Source organism: Python bivittatus, unplaced genomic scaffold (assembly GCF_059951505.1).
Source record: "Python bivittatus isolate LINGU-HERP-01145 unplaced genomic scaffold, Pbiv_v1 ctg000100_np1212, whole genome shotgun sequence".
NCBI lineage: Eukaryota > Metazoa > Chordata > Lepidosauria > Squamata > Pythonidae > Python > Python bivittatus.
Window position 1 is genome coordinate 789,270 of NW_028277038.1, and position 18,690 is coordinate 807,959.

Consider the following 18,690-nt stretch of genomic DNA (forward strand, 5'->3'; position numbering starts at 1 on the left):
CCCTCCCTGGACAGAAAGCCAGAGCGCCTTCTTCAGCCAAAGCGGCTCCACGGTGCCCGGATGCAGTTTGAAAAGCCTCCCCAGGCATGAAATGCAGCTGGGAAGCTCCAGCCTCGGCAACCCTTGTTGAAAGCAGAAGCACAGTCTCTATAAACCACCTTCTGTCAGAATAATTTGCTCTTAATATCCTAGCAAGGCATCAGGATCCCAGTGGTAGGCATCAATATTAATGGAGGTATTAATTTTACTTAAGTGCTTCTTTCCACCTCAGAAAACATGATTACTGCAAAGTGGCTGCTGGGATAAAAACAAGGGGTTTGCACCAATCCTGCTGCCAGGTGGATCGATGGAGCGGGACCGTGTGCAGAAGCAGACGCCTACAGAGGCGATCTGGAGGGGGTTCCTTGGATACCCTCACCTGAAATCCTGAACAGCTCCGTCCTTCCCTGGTCCCCAAAAATGCCAACTGGGGAATTTGGGGGCAGAAAGCTTGCCTGGCCACGACAACACCCCTGAGTGAGGTCTGTGGCTCAGTGGGCATCAGAAGGCAGACAGGCAGGCAGCGGGCCGGCCAGAAAGGCACCCGGCCATCTCCTCGCTCCTTTCCAGCTCCTTCGGCATCCAGGACGCTGCACCCTTGAAACACCGGCCCTTGCCCTCACCCCAAGATGCCAACTGTGCCCACGCACGCAGCTCCCTCCTGCCCCTGAGCTCTCGGGGACTCTTGGTGCGACCCGCCAAGGCAGAGCAGCCGCACGTTCCCTCGCAGAGATGGGGCAGCTGGGCCCAGAGAAGCCTCCGGCCAGGCCCTGCCCCAGCACTCCAGCATCCCGCTGAGAAAGGGCTCCTCTTCTCTGTGGGAAGACCAGGGTTGGAAGCAGGCTGGCCCTTTCCCTCTTCTGCGTCAATTTGCTCTTCAGCAACAGGATGTTATTTTTTTAAAAAAAGAACAGCTTGTTCAAGGAACGCTTCATCTTTCTGAGAAGAGCCGCTCACCTCCCGGCTGCGGCGCATTCTCCTTCCCTGTTCGTCCCCCGCAAAGACAGCGGTGGCATTGCCTGTCCCTGTCTTCTCTGTCCTGAAAGGCCCCGGAGCAGCCCGGGGTCTTTCACGGCCGGCCTCGAGGCTGCTTCCCGTTTATCGTGCGCCCCCCGCCCCGGCCCCAGGCAGCTTCCCTCCACTTTTGTGTCTGGATGTTATTATTACTGCTAATTAAAAAAGGCATCGGATGAAAGAGACAGAAAAGAGTTGTTCTTGTCTAATTGCAACATTAGGGGCATTATATTTCACACCTCCTCTGCGCGGTTGTCAGCTACTTTATAATGTTCACTCGTGTTTGCCATTTGGTGGAGTGTTAACAGGAGTTTTCCATTATATAATCAGCTGCCATAAAAATCACGGATGGATGTCAAGGAAAGGCTGCGGGAAGAGCCACGGAGCCGGGAAACAGCCTAGCAAGGGAAGGAGGCTGCGTGGGCTTTCCAGTGATTTCCAAGCAGGTGGTGAAGTTGCTCTTTTTCTACCCCCATCCTCCTGGGGAACCTTCCCCGGTCCTGCTCCAAAGAGCTAGATGGAGCCTCCATGGTCAGACCCAACGGACCTGCACATTCAGAAGCTGGGGACGAAGCAATCGGGTCTGTGATTGGAGAGGCAACCTAAAACGGGAATGGGCTGCTGCTCCTGCCACAGAGGACCGGTCTGTCCACGGCCACTAGCCCCCAGTAGCCAAGAGGGACCTTCCAGGTCAAGAGAGTACTTTGAACGCCGGAGACCGGGGAAGGGGGCCACAGCTCTTCCGTCCCGTTTCTGGGTTTTTCAAACCGGCTGGCCAGAGTTCAAACCAGACGCAGGTCCAGTGGAAGGTCCTCCGCCATTCGGCGGCCCTGGGGAGGGGGCTCTGCTGCTGCACGGAAGTCGCATCTGCCAGCTGCAAGAGCAGCCCCATCCCTGCATTCGCACGCCCCCGGGCTGGGCGCATCTATCGATGCTGAGCCCGTTGGCACTCTCCCTCAAAGAGAACGCGGGCCAAGGGCACCGTGCCCTCTCAGGCCTTCTTTAAGCTCCCGTTTCAGAGGGAAGATGCTCCTGCAGACGTCACAAGAGAGGGGAGTTCCCGGCCAGGAGCCCAGGGGGCTGGAGCCGGGCCCCAGCCAAGCTGGCACAGCTCAGGACCTGCTGGGGACATGCCAAGCCTCCTGGCAAGCCAACTCAGGGAACTTTAGGAAGCACCTGCTGGCTAATCTGCTCTGCTTGGCTTTGTGCAGCAAAAAATAAACTCGCTTATGAAAAATCCAATCTGCTGGCTTTGGAAGGACACGCTCCACGGTGGCGGCGCCTGCCTTGTCATTTGTCTCGAAAAGCAACGTGACAGGCCCAGATACAGACCCAGCTTTATCTCTGAGAGCACGCAGCAGCCGGGCCGCCCCTCCCTGCCTCCCTCGAGGCTCCCGGCGGCACGGCGGCCACCGGGGCCAGCAGGAGCGGCCGCTGCGCTCCCAGCGTGGCTCTGCCTCGTCCCCAGATTCCGAGATGAGGGAACCAGACGGCTTAAACCAGCCACGGCCCTCCCTGACCGAGAGTCACCCAGTTCCCCTTTCCAGAACTTACGCGGCAACCGAACTCTTCACCGACCTCTGGATGAGAGCGCAGAGAACAAGATGGCGGGCAGAGCAGACCTCTGCGCAAGGAATGGGCCTGCCACGGATTATCCAGAAACCTTTACAGCCAGGGGAGGCTAAGCTTAAGCCAGAACGACCGGCCCCGTCTCCTGGAATAAACCGCTTTTCAGTGCTGCTCTCACTGAAACCTACGAGTGGGGCTTGATCATTATGGCAGCCGGAGGGAGCTTTCAGAGCTGAAAGACCAGCTGGTTATTAAGGCACGTTGTCGCAGGACGCCGGGCGCCCAGCAGAGCTGCTAATGCACCAGCCGTTCCGAGAGCTTTCAGAGGCTCTTCGGGGAAGACGCGCGGAGGGAGCAGCAGGAGCCGTGCGGCTCTCCGTCCAGCCCACCCTCCCTCGGCCTCTTGTGCCCTTTGACCTCTCGGGGTCCAACGGCTTGAAGAGCAGAGCCAGCCTCACTCCCCGCCCTGCCTGGCGGGTTCCAAGGTGGGCAAACAGGGACCCAGAGCCTCCCTGCAGGCTGGCTGTACAAAGCCAAGGAGGTGGGGGGCCCCAGGGCCTAGGAATCTACCCTGTTACACGTGGGGAAAGCAAGAGGGTAGAAAAATGACTCTGATTTTCAACGTGGCTACGCCATCTACAGTGAGCTGGGCAATGAAACTGTGCGGGACGCTGAAGGATGAAGTATAAAAAATAAACCGACATGTTGCTCATCCCGTTCACGTGAAATGGATAGAAACAGGAACGGTATCCAGAGGAGGAGCTGCTTTTGAGTTACGCTGTGCCCATCCGTTTAGGGCTCTCTGGCTATGATTCGGCTCCTGCGTCTGACTCTATCCAGACGGAGTCCTCCCTGCTCCTGCTTTTCAGGGCCCTTTACGTATCAGAGGAAAGCTCTATCAAGGTGCTTCAGAGCAGGGTGAACCCCCACAAAAGAAGGTATGGACTTTCCCCTGGAATGCAGACATACTGTCTCTGAAACTGGAGGTTCTCTCCAGTCATCCTCTGGCGTTCAGCTGACACGGGACTCAGTCAGGCTGCCTCCTGTTGTGACTGCAGAGCTGCGGCTACATGCCGGTTCTCGCAAGAGGGTCGGAGGAGGGCACCGAAGGCCGGAGGACAGCTCCTTGGCTCGCCCCGCTGCCTCGCCTGATGTGCACGAGAGCCAGGCACGAGAGGGGCATTATCTGAGCTCAGCCGAGTGTAACCGTTTAAGTGGAATCGACTGTGTACTCGGGCGATTTCAAACACAAGTAATCTTCATCGGCACGACAGGAAGTGAAATATTCTTCCACTGTCCACAGTAAATTACGCACGCTGGCCGGGACACATAAACCATTTCTGCGGCTGGCCAGCACACTCCCTCACCAGGCTGTCTCCCTCTTGCGATAAATCACAGAGCAAACGGCTGTTGGTCAGCTCAAAAGGCGGCTCCGCACGCCCGGGAGTCACAGCCGCGGCTGCCGGAGACCCTCGGTGACTACGGGGGAATTTACGGTCCTGAGCAAGCACTCGGGGCTCCAGAGGGGCCCTTTGGAGAGGCGTAAATCTGGGCCTGGGTAGCTTCAGAGCCAGCCCCAGGATGCCGTGGCAGACACTCCCCTTCCTTGCAGACACTCCCCTTCCTTGCAGAAGGGACCTTGGGTGCTCTTCGGTCCAGAGAACTGCTGGGTCGCTTTCGCTGCTAGATCACCTGCCCTAGTCCAGATCACGGCTGAAGGATACTTGCACACGTGTAGGAACAGCGCCGCTTCCTTTCCCTAGCAGGAGACCTCAGGTCTCCCAGCCCATTACCCCCAACCACAAAACCGGAGCTTGAAGCCAGGGCCATCTGCTTCCCCTGCAGCGACAGCCCCTTCCTCCAGCCATTCGGGGTCATAAGCGTCTCCCCTCCTCGATTCACCTTGCAAAGCACTTGATTAACATCCATCCCAATTCCTCCTTTTTGACGGGATCAGCAACGTGACAGCGAAAGATCCGCATGCAGCCGAAAACTGAGAGGAGCGCACTGCTAATCCTGTTGCATCCGCAAAGGGCGGGGGAGCGAGTTCCTGCCTTCATGGAGGAGGCGGAAAGGGAACAAAATAAATAAATACAATTTCTTCAACTTCCCTCATCATTGTGTTGGATTTGGGGAGATGTTATTCCTGATGACAGACAAGGGCAATTATCTGCTATCCACCAGTAGTTTTAGCCTAATTTCATTACTGCTGTGCAATTCTTCCCCGGCCGCTAGTCTATCAATGTCTCCCAGAAAGGATTAGCCTGCACTTTCTTCATCTTCAAATGAATTTTAGCTGTCACTCCCTTGATGAATTGAATAGCCAGGGCTGCTAACCCAGGCGGGGAAGGGGGAGCCCAGGCGAAACCAGATTGAAAAGCGGCGGCGCATCATCAGCTGGAGGCCTTGGCCTGCTCTTGCTCGCGACTCCCAGGAGATCCAGATGCCCACGAGGCCTTCTGGGAAGGACGGGCAGGATGAGCTGCAAAGAGGGCCCTTTGCACAGCGGGAAGCCTGGGTCCCAAGGCTGGCTCACCCTGGAAGTTCCCTCGCCACCCTCACGGGGCAGTTGTACCAACATGAAAACGGGCTGGGCGTGCACCATTCACTTATTCTCATGTATGATGCTTTTTGGGGAATCTCTCATCGTTATACAAACCCAAAGGACCCCCAAACACATTTACAAATAGATTGCTTCTCTCTCTCTTTTTTAAAGTGACGCCTTAACATTATTGTTTGACCCTGGACAGCGCAACGCCTCTCCTTTCCAAACTCCACTTACCGCATTGGGTTTCCGAGACAGCAAAAAACAGGGATGCAAACACAATCCCGGCAGCGTCAGCACAAAAATGCAATATAAGCTGTGATTTAAGCTGATCTCAGGGTGTTGGAGGAGGAGGAGGAAGAGCTGGTCCCTCAGGAGCAGCAGGGCCCCCAAATTGCCTGGAAAACTCAATAAAGCTGAGGATGGATGTCACAGAATGCTAACTCAGCAACCGCGTTTTGCGGAGGGAAATCTGACCCAGCCGACCCAGCGGCACAACGACATTTAACCTCCGCTGGATGCCCCCACCTGAAAACATCTGTCTGGGGTGCCTGCTGGCCTGCGCTCCCGTGCCTCCTCCACAGCCCCCGCCTCGGCTCCCCACCACCCAGCAATTCAATCCCAGTTCCCCGAGGCTCCAGCCTGTTCCTACCGAGTTCTGCGCTGCTTTAGGGAAAACTCAATGGCAAATTATTTTTTAAAAAATTATTTAAAGAAATTTCTTCATATTCATAATTCATATTTTATTTCAAGACATCTGCTGCTGATTACATTACATTTAACTAAAATTAGATGAAGCTCTCAGAATGTAATTAAGCCCCTGCCAAAATTCCTGGCCCACCAATACCAGCCGAGCACAGCGGGGGCTGTTCGGAGCCTAATATGTAATTAGGAGCTATTTTCTAGCTGTTTTTAAAGTCTGAAAATTAGCTGCCTTTATTAATCACACAGACAAATATAAAGCCAAGCCAATGCTTGCCGAAATTTCTAAAAAGGATTTTTTTTTAATTATACACCACATTGCACCGAGACTCATTTTGAATGTTGATTTGTTGTGCACTGACATTTTGACAACTAGTTCTCAATTTGTCTGTCGTAGTTCGGCAACAACAAAGCCGACAGTAATACTTAACTTTCAAAACCTTCACTGCACCATGGGGGGGGGGCGGGGGGAGGATTCATGCCTTAAATCCATCAGAGTAACAGGCTGCCACTGGTCCCCTTCCCTGGCTTGGTGAAGGAAGCCAAGGGCCCGTCTGCACTATCTTGCCTCCCAAATGAGGGGTGAGGGTCTGTCTGAAGCGGCCTTCTTGTCAAGTCAAGAAGATGCAGAAATTCACCTGGCCCACAGCGGAGATTTCGACACCTTCAACGGTCAGCCATGCTGGCTAATGACACCCACGTCTGCTCTTCCTAGGCCCCAGTGCAGTACAGCTAATTCCGGACAGGTTGGCAGGACCCTGATGGACAACATGTGAGCAACGTGGCCTCCTCCCCGCGGAGAGCTTTGAGATACCCTTGGTGGCTCTGGAGCCAAGGGTGGGCTTCCCCAGAACCAGTGGCTCCTGAGGGGCAGTCTCGAGAGAGCCGTCAAGACACATGTACGCAGAAAGTGGCAGCGTGGGCAACATGGCGTTTCCTCAAGATGTGCAATGGTCTGATCAGGGAGACCATGGAAGCGGATAACTTCTTGAAGTAGGATGAAGGACCTTCTCTGATACTTCCAGGAAGGAAACAGCAAGGCTTGCTCTAGGACCGTGCCCCACCGCTTTGGAGGGCACGCTGTTCTAGATCTGATCTTCATCAACCTGGCTCTGACCAGAATTTAACACCCTTAAGAGTTGCAAGTCCTTCCACCCTGGGAACAGGCTGATCTGACCCACTTGGAGGGCTCCAGAAGCGGCTCGGCCTTGAAAGGGGACGTGCTGAGGCTGATGGCTTCCCGAGCACTGGGGGTGGCCCATTTCCGTCTCGCTCCATGATGGAAAATCTGACCGATTCTCAAAGCTAAGCCCTAAGTAGCTTGGTTTTGGCTTAGTGCGTACAGGGAACCAGCCGCTGCGGCTTGTAAATCATGGCTTAGTGTGTGTACAAACTCAGGCAATTATGGCTTGCCACAAAGTGTCAACCCAGACACAGTTTCTCACTGATGGGGTCAGTTTTCTTCAGGATTAAGAAAGTGGAGTGCAAAGCGACATCAGCGCTGCAACGTTTGGGGAGGGGGCTTTGAGCCACACAATCTCTGTCACCCTCCCTCAGATCCACTCTACTTGGACTGCTAACTCTTCAAGGCCAGGGGGGTGGTGGTGGGGGGAGGATGAGGATGAGGTCTCCCTCCCCACCCCAAACAGCCCAGGGAGTCCCATTCTTTCAGCTCCCTGCTTCTATCCCTGACCCTTCTCTCTCCTCTTATCTCGCGTAACGCCATTGTCTCCCTAGAATCTATCCATCAGAGCGGAAAGCAGCCGCTGTTGACGATGATTATGAAAAAAACCATCTGCGCCTCGCAGCCCATCTCTCCCGCACCTGCCATTCCACGGGAAGGCAGAGGAGTCCCCGCCAAGGTTAACGGGGCAGAGGGGGCGCTGCCGTGGGCCCAGGGCAGAAAGGGCGCCCAAGCCGAGATGGGGGAGGGCCCCAAGCCGGGCTGCTGGTAGAGAGGGGTGGGCTGAATCCCACCCAGGAAGGAGAAAACGGCTCAGACGGGGGTCCAGCAGACGTTCCGGGCTGCCCTCCCATCACTTCCAGCGAGCGTGGCCAAAGGCAAGCTTGTGCAGGGGAGGGGGCAGATTGCTCCCCACCTTTCAGACAGAGTGGGGCTTTTGGCTGTGGAGCATGGTTTCAGGGGTTATGTTAAAACAATTTTACTGGCTGTTAATAAGGGGTTAGGCTGATTTTAGTAAGCTCTAATTACTAGCCTATTGCTCAATTATTCAATGCTATGTGCTCAACTGTTTTTATGATTTTGATGCTTTTACTGGCAAGTTGCTGCAAACTAGATTTAAACCGAAAGGCAGGTCATGCATTTTTAAAATAGCTAAGCAAATAATCTGAAAGGGTGTAAGTAGCCTCATGATCAATGGCAACCGTTTAGTTTCTCTTTCACGTTGCTGAATTGCCTCGTCATAGTCACCATTCACAGGAGCGACAGCGAGCTCACAAACAGGCCGGGAACGCCGCTGGCAGGCGAACTCTCTGCAGCCTGATTCAGGAGAACCACCGATTTCAGTGACACTTACCAAGAGTTGAGGATTTTCAGCCTTTGGGGCTAATCTGCTCAGGTATAGCTCTATTTTTCAGGACGTTTTGCCTAAAGCCGTAATCAAGCCAGGATGCAGACAAAGTCCAACATTTGACCTAGATAACCAGGACCCCCAGAGGCCACCAGCCTGTATTTTTCTGGAACCCTGGACTCTCGTGCCTCAGGAGGCCAAACGCCACCATGCACCCGGACTCAGTTCGGTCCCTCTTCTAAAATTGAACAGCTTTCTGGAGCAGATGGTCATCCTGGCTCCGTCTAGCCGGCTCGCATTCCTGCGCCCGTGTGCAATTGATCTCTGCCAGGGACTGCCAAATCCTCCCACCCAGCCTGGCTGCTGCATCGTTTTTGCTTCCCGAGGTGAGGCAGGATCTCTGCTGTGGCATCGCGAGCTCGTTTCTCTTCCGCCTTCCTGGGCTGCTCCGGTCATTAAGAGGCAGCGGGGAGAATGATCAGTCTTCTCTGTGCAATGCTCACCAGGTGAAAAATGAAGCTTGAGAAAAATTAGCCAAATTACCAGCCCAATCCTTCAGCAACCCGTAACACACATCTGACAGGAGAGGTCTGGATGCGAAGGCCAAATGGGGGATGAGCTGGACAGGCATCTCCTTTGAGGGCAGAAGCGGGCTGTGGGCAAGAGGCAAGTGCCTGATATTAAAAAATAATCAAGCCTAAAAAGAAGCTCTGGTGTACACTTGAGTAGAATGTATATTCTCTTTTAGTTGGATACATCATGCGCCAAGGGTCTATTAAATTCAATTCTTCTGTATAGGTCTTAATTGTTTCCCTCACTAATGATTTTTTTCGTTCCGCTACCGAGCAGCAGCTTCTGCCGTCTTTTGCAATTCTCAGCCCCACAATCCGTACACAGTTGCTCCACGTGCAATTATCCCCATTTCTCAAATCAGGGCCAGAAAGAGGGCGTGTGATGCAAGATTTCCCTTTTCGCCTTGGGTGGGATTGCACTGTCCAGCAGAACAACACAACCCATTTTAAATTCCTGCTCCAATGTGGCTGAGTTTGTACATCCTACCAAGCCATGGTTTCTTTTAACTACCGTTTGTTGAACAAGCCACAGTGCTGTCGTTCCTGCAACATGCTAAGCGTTAAACTAATTTAGGATGAAGAAGCAAGAGCTAAACCAGGATTCTCAATGCTCACAGGCCGCATTTACCCAGGCCCACCAGGAGGCCAGTGGAGGCGGAGGAGAGGGAAGGGGGGGTCCGACCTCCACAAGTTTCCCGGTCAACTCCGGGACCCTGCCCACAACCTGGAGAGAGATCATCTTAACCGTGAGCACTTTGCCCAGCAGCCTCCAGGGGAAATCCCAGGACTTCCATCTGCCAAGCAGGTGCCCCTCCTCTCTGCCCTAGTCATCTCCCCACGTAAAGCACCGGGGCTGCCCGAGCAGCAGGAAGGTCAGGAGGCCGCCTCAAGCCGCTTGCTGTTACTGGCCCGGGGGGGCACTAAACCTCAGCCAAGGAGTACTGGGGGGACTGTAGACCTGGTGATTCAGACTGGATGTTCCTTGGGGCAGGGGCCACTCTCTTGGCTGGGGGTCGATAAGGGTCTCTGGCCTACCTTCATGCCCTGCTGGGATTCTGGCAAAGGACGAAATTTAAGAATAATCAGGATGAAGAGGAATGTGTGAAGAGGAATAAGTGTGGCAGCCGCTGCTGCAAGAATTCCCAGAACGGTTTTGAGGCCTCTGCAGGCAACAGGCTTCCCTCCCCCTTTGCCGATACGAGGGGGTCTCTATGCTCAAAGAAATCGCCCCCTCAACTGGCCTGCTCCGCCACTTACAAGGAGGGGACAGCACACCCGGCCTCCCCTGCTCCGCCATCTTCCCAGGCCGGCACAGAACCGGCCCCAGCAGCGCAGACGTTCCAAGGGGAGCGATGGGGCTGGCCCCCAGCAAGCCGGTCTCTCTCTCAGGAGATGGTGATCTGGGCCACGGAGAGGAGACGTCCTTTCCCACGTTTGCAAGATTAAGAGAGCCTTCCGGCTGCCAGAAACGCTGCACCTCTAATAGCTTTGTGAGGGCTTCTCCGTAAGTGGGTTTCTGATGCCCTCTGGTGTTCAGCAAAGTGTCCGAGGCTGCCGAAAAACCTTGCTCAAACCACGCAGCGAAATACCAGATCCAGGCCAAGCACCCCACTGGCTCCAGCAGGGCCTGCCCGGTGGCTGCTGGGAAAACGCCCAGCCAAGGACCGAGGGAAGTCCTTAAACAAAAGCTGCCAGCCACAATCAGAAGAGGCACCTTTAATACCCAGCCTTTATTCAGAACCCCATAAAGTGCATCCCCTCAACCTGCAAGCTTTTGACTCAGCAGGCTATCCACCGGCAACAGAAAGCTTGAGTTGATTAACTGGCCAAATGCAACAAAACAAACTTGAGCCCCGGCAGAAACGCGCTTTCTTCGAGGGTATTCAGCAGGTCCCATTTGTCATTCCATTTCAAGCCACTTAGCTTTCATTAACAAGGGAGCCTGCCCCCCCCCCCCCCCCGTGCAGTTGCAGTAATGCTCGTGTTGGAATATTCCCCAGGAAGCATTAAAAAATAGGGACAAGTCAGAAGAGAGACAGTTAACAACTTGATCTCCCAGAGCAAACTTGCCAGGCCTTGTTCCTGTTCAGCAGCAGAGCGCAACTGGACAGGTTTTTTTGGGGTTGGGTGGGGAGCTTCTGAATCACTGCAGACAGCAAAGGAAAAAGCATTGGTGGGGAGGTTAAGGGGAGCTTTACTGTCCAGTAGCATTGTGAGAAAATCACCAAGGAATGATTTGGGGAGGTGGGGCGTGACAGGTGGGGGAGGGATTCCCCCTCCTGCCTGGCTTTCTTAGAGTCTGTGACCCGGCAGTGGGCAACAGGTCTTAGCTCACATTAGCATGGCCAAAGACCACTCTGTTATCAGGTGCAGCCAAGGCAATGGCAGGGGAGCGGTTAGGAAGACTGCAGCTACCAGCCCCTCGGCCCCCTTGTACTTCAGCAGCCCCCAGTCCCGCTGAGCATGCACCCATCCCAAACCGACAGAGTACCGCCAGGCTGCCTCGGAAGATGCCTGGGGGGTCCACTCCAAGTTAGGGCAGTTCCCAGGCGGGGGAGTCAGTCTTCACTGCCACCATTAGCTCCCCTTCAAAACCTTCTGCACTTCTGTTTTCAGGGAGGGCAGGGAGTGTGCGCTTATTCCGAGCGCCCCAATATCCGTCTCCCAGCACTCAAACCCACAGCTGCCAAGGTCTCGGATGGCACCTTCCACCACCGAAGGAGCAGTGTCTGCCAAGAGAGGTCACTTCCGAGTTAGACTCTCAAAATATCACGGTTGGGTACAGAGCCACCCGCCCCCAGTCAGAGCCCAAAGCAATTTAGAATTACTTGCACTCAAAACTGCAGCAAAAGGAATTGGAACGCTTAAAAAAGAGCCACATGCACAGGCAGAGGAGGACGGGGACGTGCGCAAACCACAAATGCCGGTCTTGGATCACGCACAGATGGCAAGCATGGCCATCCAGACAGGCACTTTCAACGAGCAACTTCAGCAGAATTTAAGTAGGATTTCAGAATGGTTTCATTTACCTTAAGTGTGACATTTACTGATTCATCAAAACACCAACTGTTTACCCCCTAAAGCACGCCCATGTTATGGATGGGGTAAGCAGCTGAAAGTACGTGTGTACAGCTGAAAGCCAGTACGTCCCCAGCAGCTGCATTGCAACACACGTGGAGGGCTGTGGTTCAGGGAAAGCTACAGCAGCGTACTTATCTAACTGGTTTTACTGTTACTCGTCCTGAGCGACCTTTGTGGGCCAACTGGCTCTTTTGCTCAGCATTTGGCTATGACGCTCAACCTGCTCACAGCCGGCAGAGAACTCAAGAGCAGGAACAAAACCGGTGCGAGCGAAGGGAAAGGCTAGACGAGGATGCCTCACCTGGTGGTAGTAGAGTGATGGCGCAGCCGCCTCCCCCCGCACCTGTCAGTTTGCTATGGAGCCCGTGGGAGGAAGCGACCTGGCAGACGCGGTCCAGCAGAGGGTGGCCGACTCCGATCCCGTTCAGAAGATGCTGGTTGATGTCCACCAGCTCCTGTTGGAAAGGCAGAGACGCTGTCGCTGTCGGGAGAGGGAAGGGGGAGCACAGCTCTGCAACTTCCGTGCCTCAGAGCATCAGGGCCTCCAAAGAGGCCATCTGGGCGGGAGGCAGCATACGGAGTGCAAGGAAAAGCTGCTGATCTTCCAAATTTGGGCTGAGGTTTAACAGAAGAATCGCAGGTACAGATGGAACACGCTTCAGGCAGAATTGAGTGTGGAAAAAAACCTAGCTTGTTTTTCTGCTTTAAGAGCAGGGTCCTAGTCCTCATGGTATGAGAGCAAAGGAAGGAATCGAGATAAGGGCTTACCTCCAGCATGGAGTAGTGTTCCTGTGATGGATCGTGAGCCATTGCCTCAAGAATACCTTCGCATTCCCGAGAAATTGCGTCTATTGAAGTGAGCACTGGCTCCATTATAGTAGGAAACTGCAGGAGGGAAAATGGTGGCCGGTGGGGGTGGAGAGGAAGAGCAAAAAGAAAAAAAGGAAAGACGTAAAAAATCAAAAAAGAGTCTTCTTAGCATCCAGCCTAACTTGGAATGGTTATAGGCTTTACTTTTTAAAAACCACCTGCTTCTATTAAACGTCAGCAGGAAATGAGAAACAGAAAAGGAACATGCTTGAATGGTGTATTTGAGCACAGAGCTGCAAAGAATATTCTGCTAAAATGATGCCGAACAGTCAGGGGACAGAGACCCTGGGAGTGCTGCTTAAAGAACTCTTGGCCATTCTGCCAAAACACCCTGAAGCAGCGGGGTCTGAGGCAGCCACCTCCTGCTTCCTGACACAGCTGTGTTTCTTATGCAGACTCTCCCCAAATCATCCTCTCTATACGTTAAAATATTTTGGCATGTCATCAACTATAAATCCCAGGCAGTCACAATTCCTTGGAAGAGGAGTGAGAATACATACCTTCAGGAGCCTGTCTTTAACCCTCGCAACCAAGATCTTGGTGCTCCGTGGAACTTTAGTGTTGGTCAGTAAAATCCGCAGGGTAGGCACACTGGGGAGAAACAGACTCTTAAAAATCAAGTCAACAGTCTGGGAGTTGCTATCCCAATAACCAAGAATGCAGACCCACCGGGCATAGCTACAGGAGGAAGATATTGTTTTTATTTCCCCCCAAAGGAACCAGAAGTTTGCAGCCTGGGAGAGGGGCGAGAATTTCCCTCTTGTAGTTTTCTACAAGCATCTCCACTCCAAGTAGGTGAAATTACAAGCCCATTGTTCCCCCCCGCATAGAAGGATTGAAGCATCTCATGCCCTTCACTTCTGTTCCTGCGAATGCTAGACAGCCGCAGTGTCGTGCCAGTAAGGGACCTTCGCCTGCTAAGCTTAATCATCAATTAGAGGCATGTTTTCGTTAGAATTAGCTTACCGTGTCGCAAGTGGTCTTTTAACGACCCAACCAAGGCCCACATTTTGCAAGCCAAAATAACTTTGTTTTCTAATAACTGCCAACAAGAATAACTGGTGTCTAACATTAGCTGCTAATAGAGCAATTTCACACCCTGCGAAAGATTTTAATGAAGTCCGATTAGGCCATGCCAGCAGAAGGTACGGGGTGGGAGCCGTTGCCAAACCCACTCTGGCAATTTTCAGCATGCAAACTCCCTTACGTTCTGCCTGCTTGCAAAAGGCAACCTTCATGACATGATGCCTCAGACACAGAGTGAGATCACTGGAAGGCTGGTAACGCTGTTCTTCAAAAGCAAGACTTTTCTCTTCTGCTTAAATAAATTAATCAGCCTATCAAGGCTATTCATTTTTTTAAAATCAAAACATTTTAACCCATTGATCATTCTGTAAATCAAAACCCTGGAGAAAAGTATTTTTTCTCAAACGAAATATTTTCACACACGGTCATGCTAAACAATACAACTCATTCTTTAAAGAATGACTTTATTAAATCAACCAATTCTCTTTAAAACTATCTAAACATTAATGCTGAAATGAACCTTACCTTTTTAATGAGGAGATTTTTCCTGAAAAATACCGTAAGGCTCCACCTAAACATTTGGGGAAGAAGGAAAAAAAGAACTGTTTCCTGGGACATTTTATCTTCCTATATTCTGCAAAATAACTCAAATTCACAGGAACTAGCAACAGGGAGACATCTGGCTATTTACTCCTTTGTCATAAACCAAAGAAAGGGAGGCCCTGGGATTTACAGTAGTCGAAATCTTTTCTTGGAATCATAAGGAACATTTAGTGTCGTTCCCATAGGCAGCTCTGTCCAGCACCTAAGAGAGGGGACACAGTCCCCTCGCTGCGCCTGAGCCAGTTCAGAAATGCAAAAGAAGAGAACACCCACCCCATGTGCTCACAGCGTTGTCCACCCCAGAAGGATTCCCATGGATCACTTGCTCTCCTCGGAAAGCCAGCCTGTTGATCGTGTCCAGCTCCTCCTCAGTCCACCTGGAAGAGCAGAAGTGGCCTCAGTCGGGATCAGCCTGTCACCACACACTTTCAGCAGCCCTCCAGGGTCCTCCTTTGACCTGCTGCTTCTGGCCCACCTGGGATTTTCTGCATACAACCCCAGAACTACAATCCTCTCCTTGTGCAACAAGAGCCCAAGGCAGGGCTTTAAGATGACAAAAGGCCACCTCCGTTCCTCCCCTTGCTGCCAAAACACATCCCCGGTTCTACTTGGACAGGTGGAAACAAACCACCTGGCGCCCTATTTCCCAACTACGCTCTTTCCTAACTCCTACCTAGCTACAACTTGGCCCTCCTGCAGAGGAAAACTGATGGCTCCGCATCCAGAAAGCAACGCCCCTGCCAGGCAGACAGAGTACGCTGCGCTGGAGCCTAACCCAGCGCCAGTGGGCAGCTCAGACCACACCAAGATGTCAACAGTTGGCAGAAACCTGAAAGATGAGAACATTGCAAAAATTCAGTTTCACAATTTCACCAATTACTTTCCTCAGACTGAGCAGAATTAAACAGTCTCCGCCTTCATGATCTGTCACAACTGGCTTACAGAAAAAGTAAGGCCACAAAACTGGCTTTTCTTTGCTTATCTTCTCCTTTGGTTTTTCCAGAAGTGTGCCTTAGAAACAAGTAATAAGTATTGCTCACTCCTAGTTTCCTGATTTTTTAAAACAGATACAGCCTGCACTCTGATTTTATTTCACCAATCATGAAGGAGTCATAATTTTCTGCAAATAATCCCTTAATCCCACTAGCTTGATTTTAAATTCATGTAATGATAATAAAAACATTTACTCTTCCTCTGCTGTCTTTCAGTCACTCTTCCTTTGCTGTACCCCATGCTTTCTCTATTATTTGTAATGCACATGCTTTAGGGTCCATGTTAACAGTCATCTGCACATTTACCAAACCCTCCTGAAATTCACAGAGTAGGGCAGGCTAGCTCCACACCCTGAATCAATGCCTCCAACTTCATCATGCGGAGGTTGGGAAGACAGACTTGGCAATCCCAACTGTCAGGAGCGAAAAAGCCACGTAGCAAAGGTGAGATTCACTGTCTTACCCACATTTAGATGCAACATTTAAGTACAAATAAAGAAAGGCTGCAGTAGCCACATGGTGGACTGCTTCATGTCCGTTATCATCCCCTGCAAACTCTTTCAGCTTCTCCACTTGCTCAGTGCTGGGTGGCTGAGCATCAGGCAGCTCAACTGAGGAGAAAACAAACAGCAGGAGACATCATTTCCTATTCCTAGAAAAAGAGGCAAGAGACCTTCCTTCAATACATTTGGACAACCCTTTCTAATTATTTCAGATGCATCGATGTAACGTCAGTAACAAGTCACCAATCAGTTTTCCTTGGGGCAAAATTCGACTGATACAATTTTGAATGCACATGGCCTGCCTGCAATATAACAGACTATCAGATGCTCCCATGAAACAGTCAAGAAACTCTCAGGCAGTTATCATGCCCTGGAGAAACTGAAACACCTAACCCTGTTCGATGTTCCTTGGGGCCACAAAACAAAGACTTTAAGATAAATCTGATTTTGGGAGCCCTCTCAAAGTGAGGGCAACATCACAGACCCAGGGCAGCAAGAGATGAGGACGACAGACTGGCTATTGCTGCTTTTGTCGATGCACCAATAACTGCTAGATTGGAAACACATCCACTTCCCCAGTAGCTGAGGCTCCCTGCGGATCAGGGTAAAGGGCAGGAAAGTGGAATTCCACAAAGGCACTCTGTGCCTTGTTAGGATTTTCTCATGGGAAGAAATGCACCTCGCTATCTTCAAACATATTGTTGTGGCTAAAAAGTTAGGCCAGCTGCAGTTATTTTGTTAGTGTGCACGTATACTGCCATTCACCGCCACCTATTGGCGTTTGTATGCTAGTTATCTCTTTGGAGAAGACCCTGATGCTGGGAAAGATTGAAGGCAAAAGGAGAAGAGGACGGGAGAGGATGAGATGGTTAGATAACATCATTGAAGCAATGAGCATGAAACTGAGCAAACTCAGGGAGGCAGTGAAGGACCGGAAGGCCTGGCGCAATATGGTTCATGGGGTCACGAAGAGTTGGACACGACTTAACGACTAAACAACAACAACAACAACATGCTAGTTACTCAAGGGGTGGTGCATAGTGTTAATAAAGTGTGAGGATTACATGTCTCACTGCTCAGTAGAATTTTAGCCATCATGTAATCAGTTTTATGGGTTATGTAGTAGTAACTAATAACCAAGTAGTGTACCTCTTCTCTGAGAGTTTTTGGCTAGAGACTTTGTTAAACTTGTGTAGTGGATAAGTCCTGGATGCCACATATATGAGAAGAAGTGATTTTTTCTATGTTTTGCAAGAAACTTGTATTTTATGTAGTTTTTATCTTTCTCAATAAACAACCAGATATTTTATACTTTCTGGCTGGATTTCTTTGGAGAACAAGATAAGGACATTGCATTCTTTAAATCTCTCTAACGCTGGTGTGTATTTTTGGCATGAACTGTGATTATAGCTGCACTCTGCATAACATGCCTACCTGAAAATGCTGCTAGCAGGGGCTGGAGGTCAGCAGCTTCCCAGTTGAATCTGCTCCCAAGATTAGGCAACTGCAGTGAGATTTTCCCATCATGTCGCGGAGTCATCCGAAGGAAAGTTCTCAAGTTCAGAGCAGTTGCCAGAGCTACCTGCATCCCAGAAGCATCAGAGGAACGTAGCAGGAAGTTAAATCCTTACCGATTGCATTGTAATTTAAAAATTATGCCCAAACTATTCCTCTCACAATTAGGACCACATCAGCAGAGGCAAACATCTTTTTAAAAACGTCAGAGAGCAAAAGAAAAAAAAACAGTTCCATGTTTTAGTGGGCAAGGGTTATAGTATAAAATTAAGGACATATTTAAAAATGTTCTGCTTATCTTATTAAATATATTATGGTATTATTTCAGGCTCATCTGAAACTAAGAAAGCACGGCTACAAATGATTACCCAGTTAACATTTTCCCACACAACTGATTTACAAAATCTTCAAAATTAGCACGGGGGCACACTGAGCCTATTAAAAAATAGCAACCTGTATATGCCCTTGATAGGAACGCACCGCAGCTCACAAGGAATTGCTGATACTTATCAAACCCCAGGATTAAAATCAGGCCAGAGCCGAAGCGGCTGACGCTTCCGGGCAACTGATCAACCCGCTCACTGAAGCAGCCTTTTAAAGCGCACGAAGCCGCCGCTCCCGCCCGGCTGCCGGAGCAGCGCCGTTTCTGCCCACCGGGAAGCCCAAGGGGCGCAGGCCACGAGCCGGCCGGCGGCTGGGGGCCCTCAAGGCGGGCGAAGGCCTACCTTTCCGTGCACCACGGCATGCTCGCCGTGCAGGATCACCTTGCCCGGGGCAGAAACCACCAAACTCCGCCTCAGCATTTCCTCCCTGCAGAGAGAAACGTCCGTCCGGAGAGGCGCTGGCCAGCCAGCCGCCGCCGAGGCGCCCCCCCGGCCGCTCTCAGCCCTCCCAGCCGGCCCACGAGGCGGCCTACCTGGCCCCCTCGCAGCCCCGCGACCCCCTCGGGCCGCGGCAGTCTACCCCTCCGCCCGGGAGGCCTTTCCCGCGCCCCTGGCCGCGCAAGGGATGCTGGGCCGGCGGAGAGCCCCGCACCTGTCTCCGCCGCCGTCCCAGGTGAGGCCAGTCTTCCGAAGGGGCGTGTCCGGCGCTCCGCCCCCGCCCAATCGGACGACGTGAGCGCCGGCC

General features: G+C 51.9%; 1 protein-coding gene across 2 annotated transcripts; it reads right to left on the bottom strand.

Annotated features, from left to right (window-relative positions):
- Window positions 1–10,683: 10,683 nt before the first annotated feature.
- On the bottom strand, window positions 10,684–18,687 carry MVK (mevalonate kinase). Of its 2 annotated transcripts, none has more exons than XM_007439551.4 (11): window positions 18,598–18,687; window positions 18,288–18,372; window positions 17,482–17,629; window positions 16,008–16,155; window positions 15,226–15,381; window positions 14,826–14,929; window positions 14,475–14,520; window positions 13,424–13,514; window positions 12,822–12,938; window positions 12,355–12,508; window positions 10,684–11,701 (listed from the first exon to the last, which is right to left on the bottom strand). In XM_007439551.4, exons 2-11 carry the CDS (start codon window positions 18,363–18,365, stop codon window positions 11,550–11,552), a joined length of 1,194 nt encoding a protein of 397 aa, XP_007439613.1. In that variant the 5' UTR covers window positions 18,366–18,372; window positions 18,598–18,687; the 3' UTR covers window positions 10,684–11,549. The 2 variants fall into 2 exon arrangements, with proteins under 2 accessions (XP_007439613.1, XP_025029768.1); XM_025174000.2 differs by having other exon boundaries at window positions 18,479–18,649.
- Between the last annotated feature and the right edge of the window lie 3 nt (window positions 18,688–18,690).